Raw genomic sequence first — 23,447 nt, forward strand, 5'->3', positions numbered from 1 at the left:
ATATTTGAACTATTACAAAAACTTTAACGCAAATTCTAAGTCGAAAAAGGGGCATAATTCTGTCAAAATGCTTGATAGAGTTACCTCCTCCTGTCTACAGATTGGGGTCATGATGGTGAACAAGTGTGCAAAGTTTCAAAGCCATATGTCAATGGACTTTGAAAATATTTTAACTATTACAAAAACTTTAACATAAGTGGTTACGCCGACGCCGACGCTCGGGTGACTGCAATAGCTCTACTTATTCTTATCGATTAGTCGAGCTAAAAATAAATAAAGATAATTTTTGATATTGGTATAAATAAATATCAGTCCATCTTTACACTTCCATTTTCTAATTATGTGAACACATTTTTAAACTTTTCCTTATCTATCTAAATATTTGATTCATAATAAAAAAATGATGTCCATTTCACCTGTCATTTGTCTCATAATCTATTTATAAATTGTTTCTCCTAAGTTTATTAAAGGTTACTCAGTACTTGTTGTTGTTTTAAACTCAAACCTGTACACTCCAGACTTCAAGGTGCCACAAATGGTTACCACAAAATTGTCTGATTGTTTTATAAATGTTTTAAAGTTTTCAAATTCTGTTTCTGGTTTTATATCACAACCTTGTATAAGTACTGTCACTGTATGTGGTAGTTTGTTTATAACAGAAATGAGATCATGTAACACTGAACAAGACATTGTTATATACAACAAGTTAACAGATTCAATATTGATCATTTGAGGTGACAGTGTTAATGATCTTTCACCTAGATTGATGTAATACAACCTAACATCTTTCACATGATATAACAATGATAATGTTTGTAACATTGTTTCTATGTCACTGGAAGATTCTAGATCACAACACTCAAATCTTTGTAGTTTACCGGCTGCTGGTAGTTGACTGAGGTAAGATGACACAACACCAGGTTTATATAATGCACCTACATCACAATCCTCTAACAACGATACATCCGTATTTAATTGTGACACAGGTATCCGGATAAATCCTAAACTTCTTAGTTGTGAATGTTGAGACAGGTCAAAGTTTAATCCTCTACATGAAGTACCATGATCACTACAGTCTAAATTGTACAATTTTATTTCTTTCATTGAATTTTTACTAGTGAGGAAATTTAACAATGTCTCCATTACCTCGTGGCTCATAGTGAACCATTCTATAGATAAACACTCCAGGTGTTGTAATTTTACCAGTCCTCTATTTATCTCTGCAGACAGCTGGCAACGTTTTCCTACAAACTTATGATTTTCCCATTTACTTGATATCACAGTTAAACATTTTAAAGGGTTCAATAACAAGCTTATTATTTTCTCTTCTACAATATCACCTTGATAGGATAATTTCTCTATATGTGGAAGGTCAGAGAGTGTAAACAAATTGATTATTTCTTGTACACTACAAATACCTTTATTTTCTATCATTATTGATTTTATGTTTTCTTTATTTTGTTGGCACAAATGTTGTAACTGTTTGAAGTAGTTTTCTTGTTGACATTTCTCATTAATGAAGAAATCTTGTAAACACAAATTGTGGTCTTTGTTTTCCTGGCTTTCTTTGGCACAAGAAATGTTCATGTCTTGTATAACTAATAATGGTTTGTGGTCATAGTTAAAATAAAATGTCATAGTTCTGTATTTCTTTGTTTTCTCATCATTGTTTATCACAATCATAAATTCATGTGAGACTGAAGACATGATTTCGGGTTTCATACCACTAATAAACATAAACAATGTTGACATATCTAGAATATGCTGCACAGTTCTGCATTTTTCTACAATTTCTTTCTGTATATCAGATATGGTTTGAACACTTATGTAAGATGCGCAAAAGAATTCCTGAACAGTTTTGTGGGAAAAGGATACTTTTGAATTTTGTTCTGTATATGTTTTCACTTTACTTTCTGTTAGTATTCCTGAAAGTAAACTTAATTTTAAATTACCTGGACAAAGATAATTTTCAGCAATAGATCTGTTGAATACAAGGGTATTTTCTTTCTGAACATTGAATAATGTATGGAAAGCTAGTTTTCCTAAGACCGTTATAAGCTTGCTGTATTTTTGGCATTTCACATGTTTAATAAAGCATTGTGGGAGATCATCCTGGGAAGGGTTGGTGTCTGTTTCTAGTTCTGGATGTTTATTCAGTGTTCTTGACAGAAGCAGTTCTACTATACTTGTATAAAGTTGGCATTTTGACTGTCCAATAGGTTTACCATCACACCATAAACATACAATGTACATTAAAATGAGAGGAACTGCTTTTAGGTTGTTGAGACCACTTCGTTTTATAACTTTATTTAAGTCCTTCCTTTGTTTCTTCATTTCATGTTCACAAAGGCCTTTTTTCATCACTCGAATTGCATTTAACTGTAATGTCATTACTGACTTCTTATTTAATTTAGCTAACTCTATTGTCCTGTCCATTTGACTTGTCCTCAAGTTTGAAACACCAAGCTTCCATGGCCGGGTTGTTGTTAGGATTGCACAATTTTCTCGTGCGTATCGGTGAGGAAGATTTTCATGTGATCTTGTACAAGCATTGTCAGGATGAGTCCATTCGTCTAGCCCATCCAAAATAACTAAGCATTTTTCACGACTCAAAATTTCTTTTAAAAAGTCTTTTGGTAATGATGACGAACAAGGAAGACATTTTATAATTTTTTGTTCGATCATGTCATCAATGTTACAGACTTGAACTGAATCCCTTAATAACACCAGGAATATAAACTCAAAGCCAGATAAGGCCTTTAGTTCTTCTTCTTTAAAATATTTGTAGTTTTGATCTTTTTGATGAGCTTGACACCATGTTATGGCCAGATATTTTGAAAATGCAGTTTTTCCAAAACCAGCATCAGCTGACAAATATATTTCCCGTACAACCCTCCCACTGGATGTAAAGACCTCTTCTAATGACTTGACTCTAGTGGTTTCCCTCTCTTGGCTGAATATGTTTGTATGTATATCGATGTCTGGCATGACGTAAAACCCAGCTAGCGGCGAATCTAAGTCATCTGTCAGTGGTGAAAGTGGAACAGTACTCTGATTGGTGTTGTACCATTTAATTAGTTCATCTTTAAGTTCTAAAATTGAAATAATATACACATCATTACTATTCAAATATATTTAAACTACTAAGTGTGAAAAAATCCTTTAAATAGTACTTTATTTTTGTAGTATTTAGTAACATGGTAAAAAAGGTATTCAATTATCACCATTGTAGAAAGTTTTGTTCTAGTTTGAATACAAATACAAGCAAAATAAATGTAACTTTGTGCACTGTAAATGATAAATAATGAAGAAACAAAAGAAACAGTATTTATAATACTGCACGTTTGTAACGTCGCTTTTCATAGGATAATCGTGACGTTTATATAGTTTTATATACACGGCTATTGTCGATTCATGACAAAATCTTAACTTTTCTCTAAAAAATGATGCTTGCAGTATTATAAATTCCTTATAAAGATTGTTGACAGGTTATTATGGCCGTATATAAACAGCTATTTCCAATATTATCCTCGCCTAGCGGCTCGGGTTATATTTACAAATAGCCGTTTATATAGGGTTTTATAATACTGCACGTTTGTAACGTCGCTTTTCATTGGATAGTCGTGACGTTTATATAGTTTTATATACACGGCTGTTGTCGATTCATGAAGAAATCTTACTTTTTTCTCTAAAAAAATGATGTTTGCTGTATTATAAATTCGTTATAAAGATTGTTGACAGGTTATATGGCCGTATATAAACGGCTGTTTGCAATATAACCCTCGCCTAGCGGCCATGACTATTCAATTATGCCATTGTTGTAGACATGAATGAACTTTTGAGTTCTTAGTTTGTCTGTATCATAGAAATATGTTAAGTTTCCCTGCCTAATAAGAAAATTATGTTAAACAGATTATCAAAAGATCAGTTTTCTCAGGATAAATTAGTAACAATGCTTCAACTTTTCTCTATATTTATCTCTTTATTAACTAAATTTGTTGGAAAAGTTCCAAGTTTCCCAATCTCAGGAAACAGTTTTTAGTGACGGGCAGACCGACAGACAGAATGACTGACACAAAGAAGTCAAATCTTTTAACTTCCCTAGTTGCATCCAGAAAATAACAAGCAAATTCTTTATATTTAAATCCCCGCTGAGCATTGGTTAACTTATTACTAACACAACACCTGAAGACATAAAGCTTATATATATTTATCATGGCATAAACAGTGATATTCTTTGTACTTGATAAATATTCAGGGTAATAACAGAGCCATACATGTAACTCTGTGTTAAATATTAATATCTGCACATGCCAATGAGATGTAAGTTGCCTTTGTGTATCCGTGGTTGCCATAAAGTTTTGTTGAAATCAGTACAGCAGTTGCAAAGGAATAACAATATTGCTCTATACGCATACTATACTAATCAAGGGCCATAACTGTAATGAAGGGTCTGGTATGAACAACTTCAACAAGGCAACACTATGCACATCTCCTCATGGTATTAATGGTTCTCATAAAGTTTAATTGAATTCCAGTCAGAAGTTGCGGAGAAGTAGTGCGGAAACGAATATTGTTCTATATGCATACTCAGGGCCTTTTTACCTTCTATAACAGGGGCCGGTATAGGGCTGCTTCCCCAAAGAAAATTTCTTTAAAATCATGCAGTTTTCCCCAAAAATTGAATTTACATTAAGTTTTTTCTTCCCCTTTTGCAAATATACCATGTAATTTTTCCCCAAAATTAAGGGCTGGGCTGCTTCCCCAAACTGTGAAAAAAAGCCCCGATACTTCATAGCTAATCAAGCGCCACAACTCTAAGTTAAATTGTCTGACAGGAACAAAGCGATGATATGCGCATCATCTCTTGGTATTGAAGGTTCCCATAAAGTTTTGTTGAATTCCAGCCAATATTAGCAGAATAGTAGCGCGGCAACGAAGTTTCTGACCGGAATAAGGCGGAAACGATTTTTACTCTATATGCTCACTGCATAACTAATCAAGGGCTATAACATTTGATTAATAATGCAGTATGCATATAGAGTAAAAATCGTTTCCATACTTCTTCTCTGCTACTACTGGCTGGAAATCAACGAAACTTTATGGGAACCTTCAATACCAAGAGCAGATGCGCATATCGTCGCCTTGTTCCGGTGAGACCCATCTTGATATTGATGATTTCCATTAAGTTTTGTTGAATTCCAGTCAGTAGTTGATAACAATTTAATAAGTAAACATTCAAAATTCTAAAGAGGAGAACTGATGACTTGAAATAAAGAAGCTGAATTTATCAACCTTGTCATACATGATGTGAGTGATGACAAAGAACACTTTTTAAGTCTTCATTGAACGTCGCCTTCCATGTTGAACTTGTTAATCATATTTCAGTAGATACCATTTAAAGTAACAAAGAATAAACATGAAAAATAACAATTTTCAAATATATACCATTTAAAGTAACAAAGAAGAAAATTTAAAAAAAAATGATTTTCAAATAATTTTAAAGTTAACAAGAGCAACCGCCGAGCGGGGGCAACGCTCGACTTTTTACTTTCTCTAAAAGCAAACAAAGATATGTTTGAACAAAATCTTAACGTTTCCTTTTTATAAAATTAATCGGTCTGTCTTGTCACATTAGTTTTGTCTATATATTTGAAATAGAAACACGCAATTCTATAAATAGAAAATTCTACAGATAGATACACGTGGTGGTGTCACGTGGTTGACACATGGTGTCATGTGGTGGTGTCACATGGTGGTGTCACATGGTAGAGCCACGTGGAGTCATGTGGTGGAGTCATGCTGTGGTGTCACATTGTGGACTCACGTGGTGAAGTCATGTGGTGGTGTCATGTGGTGGAGTCACATGGTGGTGTCACTTGGTGGTGTCACGTGGCAGAGTTACGTAGTATATTCTTGTGCAGTGTCACTTGGTTGTGTCACGTGGCAGAGTCACGTGGTAGAGTCACGTGGCAAAGTCATGTGGTAGAGTCACTTGGTGGAGTCACGTGGAAGTGTCATGTTGTGGTGTCAAGTGGTGGTGTCACGTGGTGGAGTCACGTGGTGGAGTCACGTGGAAGAGTCACGTGGTGGAGTCAAGTGGTGGAGTCAAGTGGTTGAGTCACGTTGAAGAGTCACGTGGTAGAGTCACGTGGTGAATTCACATGGTGATGTCATGTGGTGGTGTCACAAGGTAGTGTCACATGGTGTAGTCAAGTGGTGGTGTCACATGGTGGTGTCATGTTGTGGTGTGAAGTGGTGGTGTCACGTGGTGGAGTCATGTGGTGGAGTCACGTGGTGGTGTTGTGGTGGAGTCACGTGGTGAAGTCACGTGGTGGAGTCACGTGGTGGTGTCAATGGTGGAGTCATATGGTGGAGTCAGGTGGTGTCATGTGTTGGTGTGGCGTGGTGATGGTGGTGACAGGTGGTGGTGACACGTGTTGTTGTTGATGATGATGATGACATACACTTAACAAAAGTTCTAACCGATCACTTTTTAAATTTTGATTATTTTATAACGGGTCAATAGATCCTTATTAAATTTTGCAGATGTGATTTTTGTGTCATGTTCTACCGATTTGTGGAATGAAAAATAATTTAATACGGTTCAATGCACTCACGCGGGAGGCAGGTGGCGGTTTACACATTTGGGCACGAAATGTTCGTGCAGAGCGTGGTGAGTACTAAATTTAACATTGCATAAATCCTTGTTAACTTTATAAGTGAAAAAACAAAAAACATGGCACGAATGTTGATGTAAGATCGTGCCGTAGCAGTTGGAATGTTGAATGCTGGAGTCTCTATCAGACAGGTGAGTGGTTGTTCATAAAAATATTTTTTTTAAATATCGATAAAGTATTATTTAAATAGAAAAATTTCATCATTTTATTATTCTCAATGTGTTCATTCTCTTCGAAATAAAATAAAAGTCGGATCTATTGGTATAATTCTTTTTCATATATAAGCGAAAACCCAGGGTGGTCGGTTAGAACTTTTGTTCAGTGTATATATACACACACACACACCAATAAATATATATGGTCATTTAATGCACAAATCTGAGAAAATTCAGTAATTTAACCTTCAAGGTCAAGGTCATTAAAGAGCCCAAGTGTTTAATAAACAACAAGGTCTTGTCCTTAAGTATGTTCTGTAATAATATGAAGTTAATCCCTTCAATAATAGCAAAGTTACAGCCAGTTACAGCCAAAACAATAAAACTTTCAATAATTTGAACTTCAAAGTCAAGGTCATTAATGAGTGAAGGTCAAGGTCTGTCTGGTTATTTTTAAGGGTTATCCTTGAACATTATCATGTTTAAGTTTGAAGACAATCCATTCAAAAATAACAAAGTTACAGCCAATAATAGCCAAAAAAATGAAAATTTCAATAATTTGACCTTCAAAGTCAAGGTCATTTATGAGTGAAGGTCAAGGTCTGTCTGGTTATTTTTAAGGGATATCCTTGAAGATTATCATGTTCAAGTTTGAAGACAATCCATTCAAAAATAACAAAGTTACAGCCAATAACAGCATGAACAAGCAAAATTTGGATTTCTAACCTTGAAGGTCAAGGTCATTTATGGATGAAAGTCAAGGTAAGTATGGTCTACTGAAAGGTCTTGTCCCAAGGGTTGTTGTGGCCAAGTATGAAGACAATACACCAAGAAATAAAAAAGTTATGATCCAGGTACAAGTTTGCGGACGGGAACGGCAACGGCAACGGCATCGGCAACGGCATCGGCAACTATAGCAATACCTCTACTTTTTAAAAAAAAAAAAAGTCGAGCTAAAAATGAAAAATAAAATCATTGCATTGAAAGCCAGGCACTAGTCTTATCATATATTTCATGAAAAATTCAACAAGTTCAACAATGATAAAACTATTAAATTATTAGAATTATGAACCTTGCTTAATTTGATGTGGGTGACAATGAGAATCATATTTCTGAAGTTTGAAGTAAATACAGTTAGAAATAAAGAAATTATAAAAACTATTTTCTTCATGAAAATTCTATGTTTAATGGGGTAATTCTATAAATTTTGGTGATAGGGTTGTGTGAATCTAGTCACGCATGATGTGCTTGATGATCAGTAACAAATATTTGAAAAATCTTTTATAAGAAATCTGGAAGCAGTTGCCGACACTGGGTAAGTAGGACAGTTCTCAATATACTCCCTTATCAATCTTGAAATGATGTGCATAATATCCATACAGTCATCTATCCATATTTCAAGGTTTAGTAATATTTTCATTATTATTTGTGCTATCGCAAACAGTGTTACATTAAGTCTTTCTGCTGCCATAACAAGCAAATTCTTCAACATAGGAAGAAAAATAAAGGCGTGCACAATCTCCAGACCACCCAGGGCATTTTTTCCTTCTATAAAAGGCCCCTTCACAATTCAAAATTGCACTTTTTTTTTCACAAAAAAAAAATTCACAATTTCAAAAGGGATTTCATATAAAATTTCAGGACTTTGTCTTCAAATTTCATTGTTTACCTTCTGGTAAAACTTGACTTTTGCCTATTGCAAACATGTAAATAGTTTTAATCAAGTTATATGGTATTTGTGCATGTTTACCAGATTGAAGTACCAGCTCAAAGCAGATTTTACACTGGTCAGAAATTATTATCAAGCTTCATCATTTCCGGTTTCATAATTTCATTGGCAAATATTATATTTTGTCATTTTTCACAATTTTATGACATATCGCATTTTTTTCCCCACAAAATGAACAGTCCCAGGCCCCTTCACAATTTTGGCAAAAAATGCCCTGCCACCTGGCATATTTAATGTTATTGTGTTATCATGGGATCCAGTTTTTGTAGACAAATGGACAGACAGCCGTATGAAGGGCGAACCTAAAGTCCCTTCAGGTTAAACCGCCAGGGGACTAAAAATAATAACTTTTAATGACCCCATAATTATGCAAAACAAGAATTAAGGTCATGATGTCACTTGATCACTCATCTAATATTCATACAATTCTTCAATGCAAAAGTTAAGTAGGTCAAATAGGAAATGCTAAATGTCTAAGCTCTGAGCAATGTAATGCCACACAAGGAGACTTAACTTACTTTTTCTATATGTAATATATTGTTCCTCTTTGTCATCTATACTTCTAGTGTAAAGAGTTTTCTGTAAAGTCTCTCCTAATTCTATCATTTCTTTCTTTTCTTTCTTCCCCAGTTCTGCTATGCTTTCTCGTTCATTGCCACTCTGAATCCTAAGAGTTTTTACAGATTCTTCAATTGTATTTTTAGTTTTGACATCAAAACTATCTATTAAAGTGTTAGTTTCTTGTTTTATTCTGCTCAGTCCTGTGTTTGAACTTGATTCAATAACATTTACTGCATTATCACTTCCTTCTTTAATTTTCTTGGCTCCCTCACTAGTAAGGTTGTCAAGTGTTTTCACTCCCTCAGCAGTTTTAGACTCAAGAGACCGAAGATCATCCTGTTTTCTTTGAATCATTTCAAGTTTAATCTCTTCTGACTGCTTCTTCTGTTCATCTATTTCAGTTCTTATTTTATCCCGAACTGCTTTTGCCACATCGTCTAATGCTTTCCTTACATCATCTATACCAATAACCAATATGTCATTCTCAAGCTGCAATCATATTTTAATATTAATATTGATAAGAAGAAATGAGAATTTAACATGAAATTCAAAAAATAAATCATTCTTTAATCATCTTCATCAACATGACTTACACAGTACAAGCAAACTATACAGCACAAAATAACATTTAAATACAATGGCCTCTATTATTGAGAAGTTCTTGGAAATGGAATGATCCTTGTGCATTCAAATATTTCATAAAAGTTGTTAATTTTATTAACATCAAGATGTTTTTATTTTAATCTCCAATATGAAGTGCAATGACTTAGATGTTTTCCTTTCACACTGTAAATTTTATAAGAAAAGGCAAATCATTTATAGAACTTAACTACAGAATTTTACCTAAAATCTGGATTATATAGTTTTTGACATAACATAAATGTATTTCTGTTGATACAGTGTAAATCCTGAAATCTGAACACCATTTGGACAAGTCAAAAACTCTGGATTTAAGAAATTTCTGTTTGTGTTTTAGTTCTCCCTAGTCTCATATGACAAGACTTAAAACATACACAAGTTTTAGTACATCATAATGATTATCTGACTGGTTGAAATCTTCGCAGATTTGTATTATTGGTTATAAAGATTCACGGAAATAAGTCCACTGCCAAAAGAGCTAACTCCAGAAGTGCCAAAAGGGCTAACTCCAAAAGGGCTAACTTCAAAAGAGAAAAATAATTTCTAGGAATACAGCATTACAACTCATAAGTTTACAAACCTGCGATTGATGAGACTCTTGGTCTTAAGTATTTCATGCATCACCATAACCTTGACCTTATACGACCATTACATAAATTAAATTGATAGGGGCCATTTTATAGTCATGACCAACCTCCACACATAATCTTAGGAAAGAAGGCCAAAGCCCTCCATAGTTATTGGCCAGACATGCTTTTAGTGACAAAAGCCACAGTGGCATTGACCTTGATCTTCTGACCTCAGACAAACCTCCACACCAAATCTTAGAACTGTAGGCCAAAGTGTTTTTAAGTACCGGTAATTGGTAGTTGTCATAGCAAAGGAGAGACAAACTTGACATATTATTAACATGACTCTTATAGGTGCCACATTAAATGGTTACTGCTAATTGGGAGACACTGACATTTAGCAGGTTTCAAAATTTCAAGTAATATTACCATCCGTGACCTTTTTAATTACGAGATTTCGGACCTAAATAACATTGATATAACCTAAATTCAACCAAATTTTTTCGAGAATTTAGGACTTACAAGAATGGAAATTCAGAAGATAAAGAAAATTGTGGGGTGTCAGAACTTTCCAGATTTTAGAATTCTGAATTTTCACTTTATTTCTATATACTTGAGAAAGATCCAACTATATCGGACATACAGTTTTTAAATTGAATAGCCTCAGTAGCAGACTGTAAGCAAAGTCAAAAACCAACCAAATACCTAAGCTCGTTGCTTTGAAATTCTTTACCAGGAATGAGTAAATATCTAATTCTTAAAATCTTCCTGACCTTTACTGATGTATATGTATCAGGTCAGGACAGTTTACATATAAACTTTTGTGAAATTAGATAAAGATTTACGTTTTTAATTTGGATTAGACACATTAGGCAAAACATGGTCAGGTGAGCCAACTGACAAGAGAGCTATAATGGCCCTTTATTGTTCACCTAAGTGAAAATTGTTACCCTTTCATCTCAGCTTAATATAGTGTCAATATAGATACATGTTTATATAATATAAGTATGACAATTTGAGTATCAAGACTTTCTTCTGCTTAACATTCAAAATTCAGAATCAAGACAGACATTTTCAATGAAAAACTTAAAATGTAGTTTTCAAGAGAGTTAATAAGGTTTTCTGTCAATCTAACTACTTTGATTTGCTCAGACAACCCATGATTTAAGTTTTTAAGATGTCATAATAACAAACTTTTAATAAAGTTTGGTGAAACAAAAAGAATCTGCTCAGGTGAGCTGCTAATACTTACATCTATGATTTTCTGTTTTGCACTTTGTGCATGTGTGTCTGTAGCTAAATATACGGGATCAGAAAGTAGTTGCTGTAATACTTTAAAGTATTGTTGAAGGTCTTTGTCCTCCACCTCTAATTCTGATGAATGTCTTACAGTCCTACCAATGTCTCTTGCCTAAAAAAATAAAATGAAAAGACGGGTTCATTCCTGTGACACACGATAATCTGTTAACTAATACAATACAGCATTTCAATCTTTAACTTCATGCAAAATTAATGAGCTAGTTGTACAATAAATGCAAATTTACATGTCAAAGTGGGTCTTTATAGCTCATAATTATACATGTACACATTTTCCTGTTAAAATATATTTATTATTACATTACAATTATCATATATCAAAATCATAAATTCACTACATTGTAAATTTACATAAATTGTTTTATTTTTTTCTTCCAATAATAAATAATATAGTTATAAGTTACACAATGCAATGGTGACTTTAAACTTTAATTTACTATAGTAATTGCCAAACATAACTATAAATGTATGACAACATCTTTATGTGCAACTTTTGATCGTGTTTCATTTAAAAACAGTCAAAAGGTACTGCTTTGTATATATAAGACATAAAATATATAGAGGATATCTGTTTGTTTGTTTCATCGAGTGGGCTTTAAAAACTGTATTCTCAATTTCTCACGAGTGGCGCAGCCACGAGTGATAATACTGTTTTTAAAGTTCACAAGATGAAATAAAATTACATCTTACACAACAAACAGACAAATTTTGTTTTTATTTTATGCTTAAAAACAAGTTAAAACGAAATTTCCATAATTTTAACTTTAATATTAAAATCTGTTTCCCCCATTGAGAGCCCCATTTAGACGGAATTTCTCATTAAAAACAAGAAGTCTTGAGCTGAAAAATAAGTCCGCCAATCAAGGTTAAATGACGGTGATATTTATTCATTTTATGTGAATCAGAATAATATAGTTATAAGTTACACAACGCAATGGTGACTATAAACTTACTTCAGTAATTTATTATTGCCCAGCTTAACATTTTCTTTATGTGCAACTGTTGATCGTGTTTCATTTAAAAACAGTCAAAATTGCTGCTTTTTATTTATAAGACATAAAATATAAAATAGAATTTTTTCATGTGAATCAGAATAAGCTATATATCACACATTGAAGAGTTAATATCTACATTTTCCATTCAATTTTCTTACTTCTCAGTGTGATATATAGCATATTCAAAACAATCATCCTTTTATATATCCTGGACTTATATACCCTCTTTATACACAATTTATATGCAAATAAAACATATTTGACTTTACTTACCTGTTCAAAAATGTTTTTCTTGTTGCCTAGCTTTTCATGTACTTTCAACTGAAAGTCTTTGTAATTAATGATAACACTAATGATGCCATTGAAGTCTGTTTCTTGTGCACTAGCTACATCTTTATATCCATCAGGGGGCATGAAACATTTCGCTATCTCCCATGAATTACTGCACCATTGGGTAGCATCAGTGTTTTTGTATGATGGACCATAGAACCTATGTGCATTCTGTATCTCTGTTGTGAAATTATGACATATCTTGTTAGGGCAGCCGGCAGGATTATACCTTGTTGCAGCATTTCGATGATAACTGCATTGTCCACGTCCAACATTACATAATCTATTTGTTGGACATTTAATAACATTTTCTGTACAGCAATTTGAACAAAAAGTCCCACTAAATAATCCATTGCTGTAACATATATCATCTAAGCATTTCTGTTGAAATTGTTGAATTTCATTGCAAACAAAAGGTTCAATACCTTTCTTTAGTAAACAGGACAGCCAACTGGGCTTTAACCCAGTTATTGTATTTCTTTTCTAACAGCTTAGGGCTGTATGAAGCCATTGCTTAATCAACTGTATAACACTCAGAAGATAAAATATTTTCATTGTTGAATGTTGCCATCTGAAAAAAATAGAAAGAGATTATACAGAGATTAAACAAGATGGCTATAATAATTGCAAGTGGAAACAAGATTGCATTTGTGAAAAAAATGTTATGCCACCGCAATAACACAATACTAAATAGTAGGAATAGAAGTAGATTTTGTTTGTTTCTCTACAACTGAACTTTGCCATAATGCAGTAAGTCAAGGGGGAGAATCACGCCGTTCGTAACCCAAACAAACAAAATGGCGGATGCAGCCGAAAAGTAAGTTTTCGTTTTCCTCTCTGAAATTCGTGATGATCTAGTGTGTAAAGGTACATATAATAACCTTCTCCCCAATTTTCCTGGCTCACAGGAGTTTATTTCCCGTACTTCTGAAATAGGCGTCACCTGAGATTCAAAGCGAGAGAATTTTCCGCCGGTTTGATCGTGGTAATGTACGGCTTCTTCTCTAAACTTCACTGTTTCGTTTACATATACATGTAATAACATACATATATACATACATTATAATACTGCACTTTTGTAACGTCATTTTTCATTGGATAATCGTGACGTTTTATATAGTTTTTTATATACACGGCTGCTGTCGATTCATGAAAAAAATCTTATTTATTTCCCTCAAAATGATGCTTTGCTGTATTATAAATTCGTTTATAAAGATTGTTGACAGGTTATATGGCCGTATATAAACGGCTGTTTGAAATATAACCCTCGCCTAACGGCTCGGGTTATATTTACAAATAGCCGTTTATATAGGGCCATATAACCTGTCAACGATCTTTATAACTAATAGTATGTATATTAACTGAAACCACTGACTTAAAAAACTTGTAATAAATAATTTGTCGTCATCTAAGCATTCATGCCCTTTCTGGCTAGAATAACCGCTAAAAATATTAATATCGGAGCATTTTCCAGTAATGATAACGTACGGCACATAAAATATAAATGAAAATGTACGGCGCATTTTTCTACTTGGTGGATTTCCATTTGTCCAGTCAGCTGATAATGAATTATTTGTATGTAAGAAATGATAGATATCTGAAAAAAAGATTGTCATTTCAAAAATAAACAAGAATTTGTAACAGAGTTACCAACGTCCCCCGCCCCGGGAGTTTTATATGAAGCATAAAATTGTGCTATTTCAAAAGATTGAGGTATGGACCTCAGGACATTCAGTCCAAAATTATGATCAATGCTAGATCTGCAAATGTAACAATAAATTTGTTAAAAAAATAAAAATGAAACACGGAATTTAAAAATCTATCATGTTAAGCTTTGACCTCTAAGTGTGAACTTGACCTTGGAGGTAGGGGGAGCAGGTGTTGTGCATGACATAACGTCTTATTATTGTGACTATTTGTGCCAAGTTATTTCAAAAATCCCTTGAACTATGAAGAAGTTCTAGATTCAACACAAAATATACCTAATAACAGACTATGTTAATTTTTTACCTCTAAGTGTGACCTTGACCTTGGAGGTAGGGATGCAGGTGTTGCGCATGAACATCCTCTTATTATAGTGACTATTTTGTGCGAAGTATTTTCACAATCCTTTGATCTATGAAAAAATTATAGACCTGACACAAAATATATACCCTGTAACAGACTATGTAAGTATTTGACCTCCAAGTGTGACCTTGACCTTGGAGGTAGGTGACCGGTTTTTGTGCATGACACATCATCTGATTATTGTTAACAATTATGGCAAGTATTTACAAAAGTCCTTCATAGATAAGAAAGTTATGGACTGGACACGACATATACCCTCAAATAGATAATGTTGACCTTGAATGAACAAGTACGACCTTGACCCTGAAGGTACGGGTCTGGTTGTTGCGCATGACACATCGTCTTATTATAACAAACATTTGTGCCAAGTTATCTCAAATTCCTTTGATGATAAATGACAAAGTTATGGACCGGACACGAAATATACCCTGTAACAGACTATGTTAATATTTGACCTCCAAGTGTGACCTTGATGTTGAAGGTAGGCAACTGGTTTTTTGCGCATGACACATCGTCTGATTATTATGAACAATTATGGCAAGTATTTACAAAAACCCTTCATAGATAAGAAAGTTATGGACCGGACAGAAATATACCCTGTAACAGAATATGTTAATATTTGACCTCCAAGTGTGACCTTGACCTTGAAGGTAGGTGACTGCTTTTTCCGCATGACACATCGTCTGATAATTGTGAACAATTATGGCAAGTATTTACAAAATCCCTTCATAGATAAGAAAGTTATGGACTGGACAGGAAATATACCCTGTAACAGACTATGTTAATATTTGACCTCAAAGTGTGACCTTGACCTTGAAGGTAGGTGACTGGTTTTTGCGCATGACACATCATATGATTATTGTGAACAATTATGGCAAGTATTTACAAAATCCCTTCATAGATAAGAAAGTTATGGACCGGACACGACATATACCCTCAAATAGGCAATTTTGACCTTGAATGAGCAAGTGTGACCTTGACCCTGGAGGTAGGGGTCTGGTTGTTGCGCATGACACATCGTCTTATTATAATAAACATTTGTGCCAAGTTATTTCAAATTCCTTTCATAAATGACAAAGTTATGGACCGGACACGAAAGTGTGACGGACGGACAGACGGACGTACCAAAATTTGATGTTTATGAGGCAAATGAGCTCATAAACACCACCTGGACCAACGTCCATAAGCAAAATAAGCTCATAAAAACAAAAAATAGCTCTTAATTTTAAATTTTATGAGTTTATGTTCTTTATTTAACTACGGAATGAAGCTCATAATAATCAAATGTTGGCTCGGACGGACGGACAGACGGACAGACGGACGGAGTCTATTTCTATATCCCCCTTTTTTCTTCGAAAAGGCGGGGGACAACAAGCAATTATCATAGTATTGCAAGCAATCCATAAGTCCCCTACCGGTTAGAACCCCAGCAACATTCTGATTAAAATTTTCAATTTTACCAGTGAATGAATGACATGAAATCTTTGGAGTTCTAAGTTTGTCTATTTCACAGTAATGTGTTAATTTTGAGTTCTAAGTTTGTCTATTTCACAGTAATGTGTTAAGTTTCCCTGCCTAGTAAGGAAATTATGTTTATACAACCTTGTCTTATTATTACAATGTGGGATTTTAAAGTAAATCCTATAAGGAATGAAGAAGTTGGAGTTAAAAATACCAATTTCTCGAAAAAACGTCTAAGTTCAAGGGGGACATAATTCTGGAAATAGTCTTGCTAGAGTATTTAACCTTCTCAAAAATGTTGAGTGATAATAAGAAACATATAAATGAAGTTTGAAGTAGATACATTAGGAAATAAAGAAGTTATTTAAAAAAAGACAACATTTTTTTTCATGAAAATTCTAAGTTCAAGGGAGGTAATACTGATAATTTTTGTGCTAGAGTTGTAAACCTTGTCACATTATGATGTGGTTGATGACCAGAACTTATATTTAAAGTTTGAAGTAAACACCTTAAGAAATAAAGAATTTATAGTGAAAAAGCTGAAAATTTTAAATCAGAAATTCAGGCTATTTGTTGCCATAGCAACCAGAATTTTCAACAGAGGAAGAAAAGAAAAAGATGTGCATAATCTGCAGACTGCCATCTACCCGTATTTCAAGTTTCATAAAAATATTTTCAGTACTTTTTGAGTTATCACTGGATCCAGTTTATGTGTTAAATTTGCCATATTTTCAGACTATTTGTTGCCATTATAAGCAACCAGAATTTTCAATATAGGAAGAAAAGAAAAAGATGTGCACAATCCCCATACTGCCATCTATCCATATAATATTATCAAGTTTTATAAAAATATTTTCAGTACTTTTTGCGTTATCGCGGGATCCAGTTTTGTGGGCGGACGGACTGACAGACAGACGGACAGACAGATGGACAGACGGATGGAGGGTAAACCTAAAGTCCCCTTCGGTTAAACCGGTAGGGGACTTATAATTGAACAATGCTGCACCATCGGGTATAAGTATCTTTCTAGCTGGTGGCATTATAGATATTCATTGTTGATATACCAATTAAAACACGTGTATAGTTTGAGAATATTTTTGTATAAATGCAGAATGGAAAGAAAAGCCTCCACTTTCAGGAAACATTTGTGTATTGTTGTCTTCACATTAAATTTTGCTAGTGTTGTGTGATAATTCAGGTGCTATCCCCTTATCATATTTTCTTTTCCAAAGAAAAAGTCTAGAATCATTTTAACAAATTTCTGATAAGGAAATCTTTATATTTGAACCATGACTTTGTCAAACATAAACAAAAAAGAAAAGTGATTGCGACTAGTTACACCCAGATGAGATGTGCCTGTGTTTATTCAATCCGGTCGCTCACTGAAAGAAAAAATCATAACAGAGAATAATGAATGAATGTAGGTTCTATATTGAATTTATTTAATGAGTTAGAAAATAATGTTTTGAGAAAAAGTTCAATAAATTTAGTAAATAAGAAATTTCCAGTTTATTTGACAGGCGATTAAAATTGAAACGCTACTATTTAGCGTGACGTTGTGCAACTATAACGTCAAAAATATTTGCACAACATAGCTGTGCAGTTTTTTTATTATAAATGATTTGATCAAAACGATTACATGCAATTCATAAATGTGCATATCATATTCTGGCGTTGTTTCTTTCCGCAAACGCCCCGACAAAAACAATCAATTTCTTAAAAAAAATTATTGCAGGTATCAGCAATATTAAGAGTAACATTGAAATTTGCTTATTTATTTCAAGTGGTAAACATTTTACCGACCATGAAATATAAAGTTTCATTTCATTGTCTTTATCCTTGCCGGAAAAACCACCGCTCAGAATGCGCTCAGATGATCATTATATTTATGAAAGAACAGTTGTAAAAATTACTGCGCTTCTATAATAATAGTATTTACGAAGTATATGTTTGTGTTCATCTGTGCTGTTCTACAGAAATTAGAAACTTTGACAGGAGCGCGACCAGAGAATGTTTCTTATGTCCGTAGAACAGCTACGGATAAAATACTTATAGAGTGCCAAGCTTAATTTTGGTTTAATTTATAATTACTTTATTTCGTCACTATACCTGTCTATTATACGAACACCGCTCTATGAAGCACTTTGAAAAATAGAAGGCTGCTATATAAAGGGACTATGATAAAATATCGACTTTTGTTCTTCATTGAACATTAACACAAACAATCTTTAAGAAATAAAAGAGTTTCATTTATTGTCCAACTTTATTTGTCAACCAATGAAAGCGCTTATTCTTAAAATTTCTGTGCGGTAATTTTCATTGAAGAACAAAAGAATTCCGTACATAGTCGACTTTTATTTTTCATAGTAATTCATAGAACCGCATAGACCTGGACGTAATAAAGTGCCAAAAAAGCTTGACACTAAGTATGTAAGTATTCATCCGTAGCTGTTCTACAAAAATTAAAACCATTCTCCTGTCGGTATGACTCCTGTTGAAGTTTCCAATTTCTATAGAACAGCACGGATGAATACTAACATGTACATAGATATTTGAAATTTGGGATCAAGTTTAACTTTTGACGGCACTTTATCTAAAATAATGTTCAGATCACCAAAGGTGCGATAGTTGCTCTATATTCGAGTATGATATGCAAGAAAACATATCACTTGTGATTACATATCAGATTTAAATATCCATCCCTCCATTGTAAGTTAGCAAGCCTCGTAACACAGCCCTCGGATCGGATATTTCTATCAGATATAAAAGCACATGACAGATATTATCATGCAAGCACTAAATTATTTTTAGTTTCTTTATTTGATTCTACACATTCTCTTATGTCTGGTAAACATATATTATATAGAAAATCAATTAAGCAGAAAAAAGGCGCCGTACGTTATCATTGATATTTTGTGCGCCATACGTTATCATTTCCAGAAAATGCCCCGATACTAATATTTTCAGCGGTTATTCTAGCCAGAATGGGCATGAATGCTTAGATGAAGACACATAACAAGTTTTTAAAGTCAGTGGTTTCAGTTAATATATATATATGTAAACGAAACAGTGAATTTTAGAGAAGAAGCCGTACGTTACCATGATCAAACCAGCGGAAAATTCTCTCACTTTGAATCTGGTGACGCACATTTCAGAAGAAGTACAGAACAAAACATCATGAAATAAAATCCTGTGTGCCAGGAAAATTGTGGAGTAGGTTATTATATATGTAAATACTTTACTTTAGAACATCACGAATTTCACGGAAAAAGGGGAAATCCTACTTTTTGGCTGCATCCGCCATCTTGTTTGTTTGGTTAACGAACAGCGTGATTCTCCCCCTTGGTAGTGTCTAGTGAATTTTGTGGCAAATGAAAAACAATGTTCAGATGTGTCTAATGTTCAGGTACAAAGGCTATATAAATACATGTATAACAAATGATTCAAAATAAAAGGTACATGTATTCTTACTTGATAAAAGTTTAGGTAGTTACTGTCTTATACATACCTATATCAAATCTTAAAATACGGTTACAGTTATTTTTCTTATTAAATTTTAAGCATTATTTATTTCTGAAAACAAAGAAAAACATTTATGATTGAATATCATTATACCTGTGATATACATGGTGTGAATCATTATGTCCTTATAATATATATATCCTATCTCTTGCTAGACTGGTCATAAATATTTCTGAAAAGCTTGCTAGAAGTCAAGGCCTTAAGACTAACTCTTGGCAATTTAATCTTTTAGAAAAATTGCATAAAATGTACATATGTATGAAAGACATTCAAAAATGAGTTGCTTCCCTTTCACTATTTAACTATAATTAAAGAAAAGCCATGGCCAATTTTGACCCCAAAGGTATTATTTGAATAATATTAATAGAGGTACACAAGAAAAATGTTTCATGCTAAATATCTAAGCTCAAGCCTATGAAGTTTTGAAGAAAAAGATTTTAAATTTTTACTATATACAAAGAAAGAAAACACATCAATCCTGGAACAGGGCCAATTTTGACCCCAGGGCTATAATTTGAACAATCTTGGTATACTGGTCCACAACACAATGCCTTTTTCAAAAATCTGCCGAGGATGCGATTTTGGGCCATTGCCACTAAAAAACGAAAATGGCGCAGGAAAATCGGCAGCAAAGAGCCATGGGTGCGTCTAAAATCTGCGCAAGACATCAAAATTTTAATGGCACAAAACAAAACCCATTTGTCAGGTAAATTAGTCATCCAGTCAAAACCAGTACAAACAGCAACAGGAATTATACTGATGTTGCAAATCCTTCGTTACAAATAACATGGCATCCAATCAGCAATACGAAAAACAGTAACAAATTATTTTCAATCAGTGGCATTAAAATTGAACTCATTGACAAAAACAAGATTTTAACATTCAACACCTCGTCTCTATAAATTTGGAATCTGTCCTGAATAAGCTTATAAATGCTTTGAATATCAAGAAAATGTACAGTTAATGTGTTTGTAAAATATCATAGTTTTTATTACTAATGATATTTATATGTTCTTTCAGTATTGTGAATTCATAAATTGAAACAAACAAAAAATTAAGATGGATTCAGTTGTTGAAGTGTGAACTTGAAGTACAAATAACTGCAGTGTTTTTTTTTCTTCTTTATATCACTACTACCCTAAAACGGTACTGTTCCCAATAGAAAATAGACATAAAATTCCCAATTTCCAATGTTTAAATTCCCAAAATGGCTCTTCAAAATTCCCACAAGGCCAAGTGATTTCTCTGAAATTATTTAAATCCAACATTTTCATATAAATCACCACTTTATAGTTCTACCTGGACTGTGGAAGCTGTTAGCTGTCTTTATTAATGATGACTTATCTTTTTTGTACCTGAAAAAATGCATAAAAAAAATTCCCAATTTAAGTCAAAATAACGCATCTTTTTCCCAATCAGTCTGGTACCGGCGGCATCATTCCCAAAGTAGAGAAAAAATCGCTGAATTGATTTGAACGGTATTTTTCACAAGAGCTGTTGGTAGGACAGCAGGCTTGTCTATTCTATGTGCTTGATAGTAAAAGAGCCTTGATAATGTAAATTTTTTTAACAAAACTGAAAAGGGCAAAAAAATTTCTTTAAATCCATGTTACATTAAAAAATTTTATAGGCCTTCAAGAGAGTCCACTTATGCTCTAAAAGAAGTGTATAAAATTTCACCTTGTTTCAAAGGCAGATGTTAATGGAATATGAAAATATCTGAGGTGGTATGCAAACTTTTACATCAATTCTAAGTCAAAACAAGAGCACCACAAGGCGGAGTATTATATGCCCGAAAGTGATTTTTTTATAAATGATGAAACCAGGATTATTTATAAGACATGGGAATTGAATAATTTTACTACGACGGATGGACAGAATGATGCCAGGGATATAACATAATATAAGCAAATATTTTGGGCATATAAATTAATGTACTCAATATAAGTGATAATTCTATGAAGTTTGACAGTTGTAAAACTTTTTTATAAAAATATTAAGTTCATTTGACATTGACCTTTGACCTTATGATCCCAATATAGATATGGATCTTTTATTCAATATAGGCAATCATCCTATGAAGTTTGAACACTGTAAGCCAATTGAACTTGTGTTTTGCTCCGGAATGCACAATTTTCAGTGTTAAGGTCATTGTGAGTCTTTGTGACCCTGACCTTTGATCTTATGAGTCTAAAATCAATAGGGATCATGTATTGGACATGGCTTTCATCCTATAAAATTTAACAGCTGTAGGTTGATTAATACTTAAGTTATTAAGCAAAAACCATTTTCTGTTTTAAAGTAATTATAACCTTGACCTTGTGACCCAAAAACCAATAGGGGTCTTCTACTCAATAATGACAATCATCCTATGAAGTTTGAACACTGTGGGCCAAATGGAACTTCAGTTATGCTCCAGAAACTACAATTTCAGTTCGACCCTGAACTTTGACCTAATGACCCCAAAATCAATAAGGGTCTTCTACCCAATATGGACAATCATCATATGAAGTTTGAATATTGTGGGCAAAATGGAACTTAAGTTATGCTCTGGAAAATGTTTTCAGGTTTTGAGGTAATAATGACATTGGCCTTTGACCTTGTGACCCCAAAATCAATAGGGGTCTTCTACCCAATATGGACAATCATCCTATGAAGTTTGAACACTGTGGGCCAAATGGAACATAAGTTATGCTCCAGAAACTGTTTAATCAGTGTTAAGGTAATAAGTGACCTTGACCTTTAACCATGTGACCCCAAAATCAAAAGGGGTCTTCTACCCAATATGGACAATCATCCTATGAAGTTTGAATATTGTGGGTGGAATGGAACTTAATTTATGCTCCAGAAACTGTTTTAAGGTAAAAGTGACTTTGACCTTGTGACCCCAAAATCAATATGGGTCTGCTACCTAATATGGACAATCATCCTATGAAGTTTGAATATTGTGGGCCTAATGGAACTTAAGTTTGCTCCAGAAACCAAATTGCTAACGGACAGACAGACAGACGGATGTACATACTAAATGGTACTTATGTGACTTTTCCTTCGATCTTTTCAGCCATTTTTAGTCACACAAGGCCTAAAAAAACACACAAGTAAACAAGAGGGCCATGATGGCCCTGGGGTCGCTCACCTGTACATAGGCCCCCAGGGCGGGGCCAGTTTAAACCAAAGGGCTTTTATTTGAACAAACTTGGAAGACACCCATTAGAAGATGTTTCATGATGTTAAGTTTTTTACTATACACAAATAATGAAAAACAATGACTTTTGCCCCCCCCCCCCTGGCAGGGCCAATTTTAACCCAAGGGCTTTTATTTGAACAAACTTGGTAGACACCCATTAGAACATGTTTCATGCTAAATATCTTAGCTCTAGCTCTTTGGGTTCTTTAAAAGAAGATTTTTAAGTTTTTAATTA

At 33.7% G+C, this 23,447-nt stretch overlaps 1 protein-coding gene across 1 annotated transcript; it reads right to left on the bottom strand.

Moving 5' to 3' along the window:
• Positions 1 to 280: 280 nt before the first annotated feature.
• LOC132716568 (uncharacterized) lies at positions 281 to 13,439 on the bottom strand. Its single transcript, XM_060699870.1, has 4 exons — positions 12,919 to 13,439; positions 11,586 to 11,744; positions 9,083 to 9,614; positions 281 to 3,092 (listed from the first exon to the last, which is right to left on the bottom strand). The coding sequence occupies exons 1-4, from the start codon at positions 13,057 to 13,059 to the stop codon at positions 472 to 474; spliced, it is 3,453 nt and encodes a 1,150-aa protein (XP_060555853.1). The 5' UTR covers positions 13,060 to 13,439; the 3' UTR covers positions 281 to 471.
• Between the last annotated feature and the right edge of the window lie 10,008 nt (positions 13,440 to 23,447).

The sequence above is a fragment of the Ruditapes philippinarum genome, unplaced genomic scaffold, assembly GCF_026571515.1.
Source record: "Ruditapes philippinarum isolate M1 unplaced genomic scaffold, ASM2657151v2 ctg4884_1_1_1_1, whole genome shotgun sequence".
Taxonomy (NCBI): domain Eukaryota; kingdom Metazoa; phylum Mollusca; class Bivalvia; order Venerida; family Veneridae; genus Ruditapes; species Ruditapes philippinarum.

Excerpts from the sequence above, each read along its gene's own strand:
- LOC132716568 (XM_060699870.1), bottom strand. The coding sequence starts at position 13,059 with ATGCCCCCTGATGGATATAAAGATGTAGCTAGTGCACAAGAAACAGAC. Across the intron at positions 9,615-11,585 it reads CAAAACAGAAAATCATAGAT|CTTGAGAATGACATATTGGT; the intron begins GTAAGTATTAGC and ends ATATGATTGCAG. Across the intron at positions 3,093-9,082 it reads ATATATTACATATAGAAAAA|AACTTAAAGATGAACTAATT; the intron begins GTAAGTTAAGTC and ends TTTCAATTTTAG.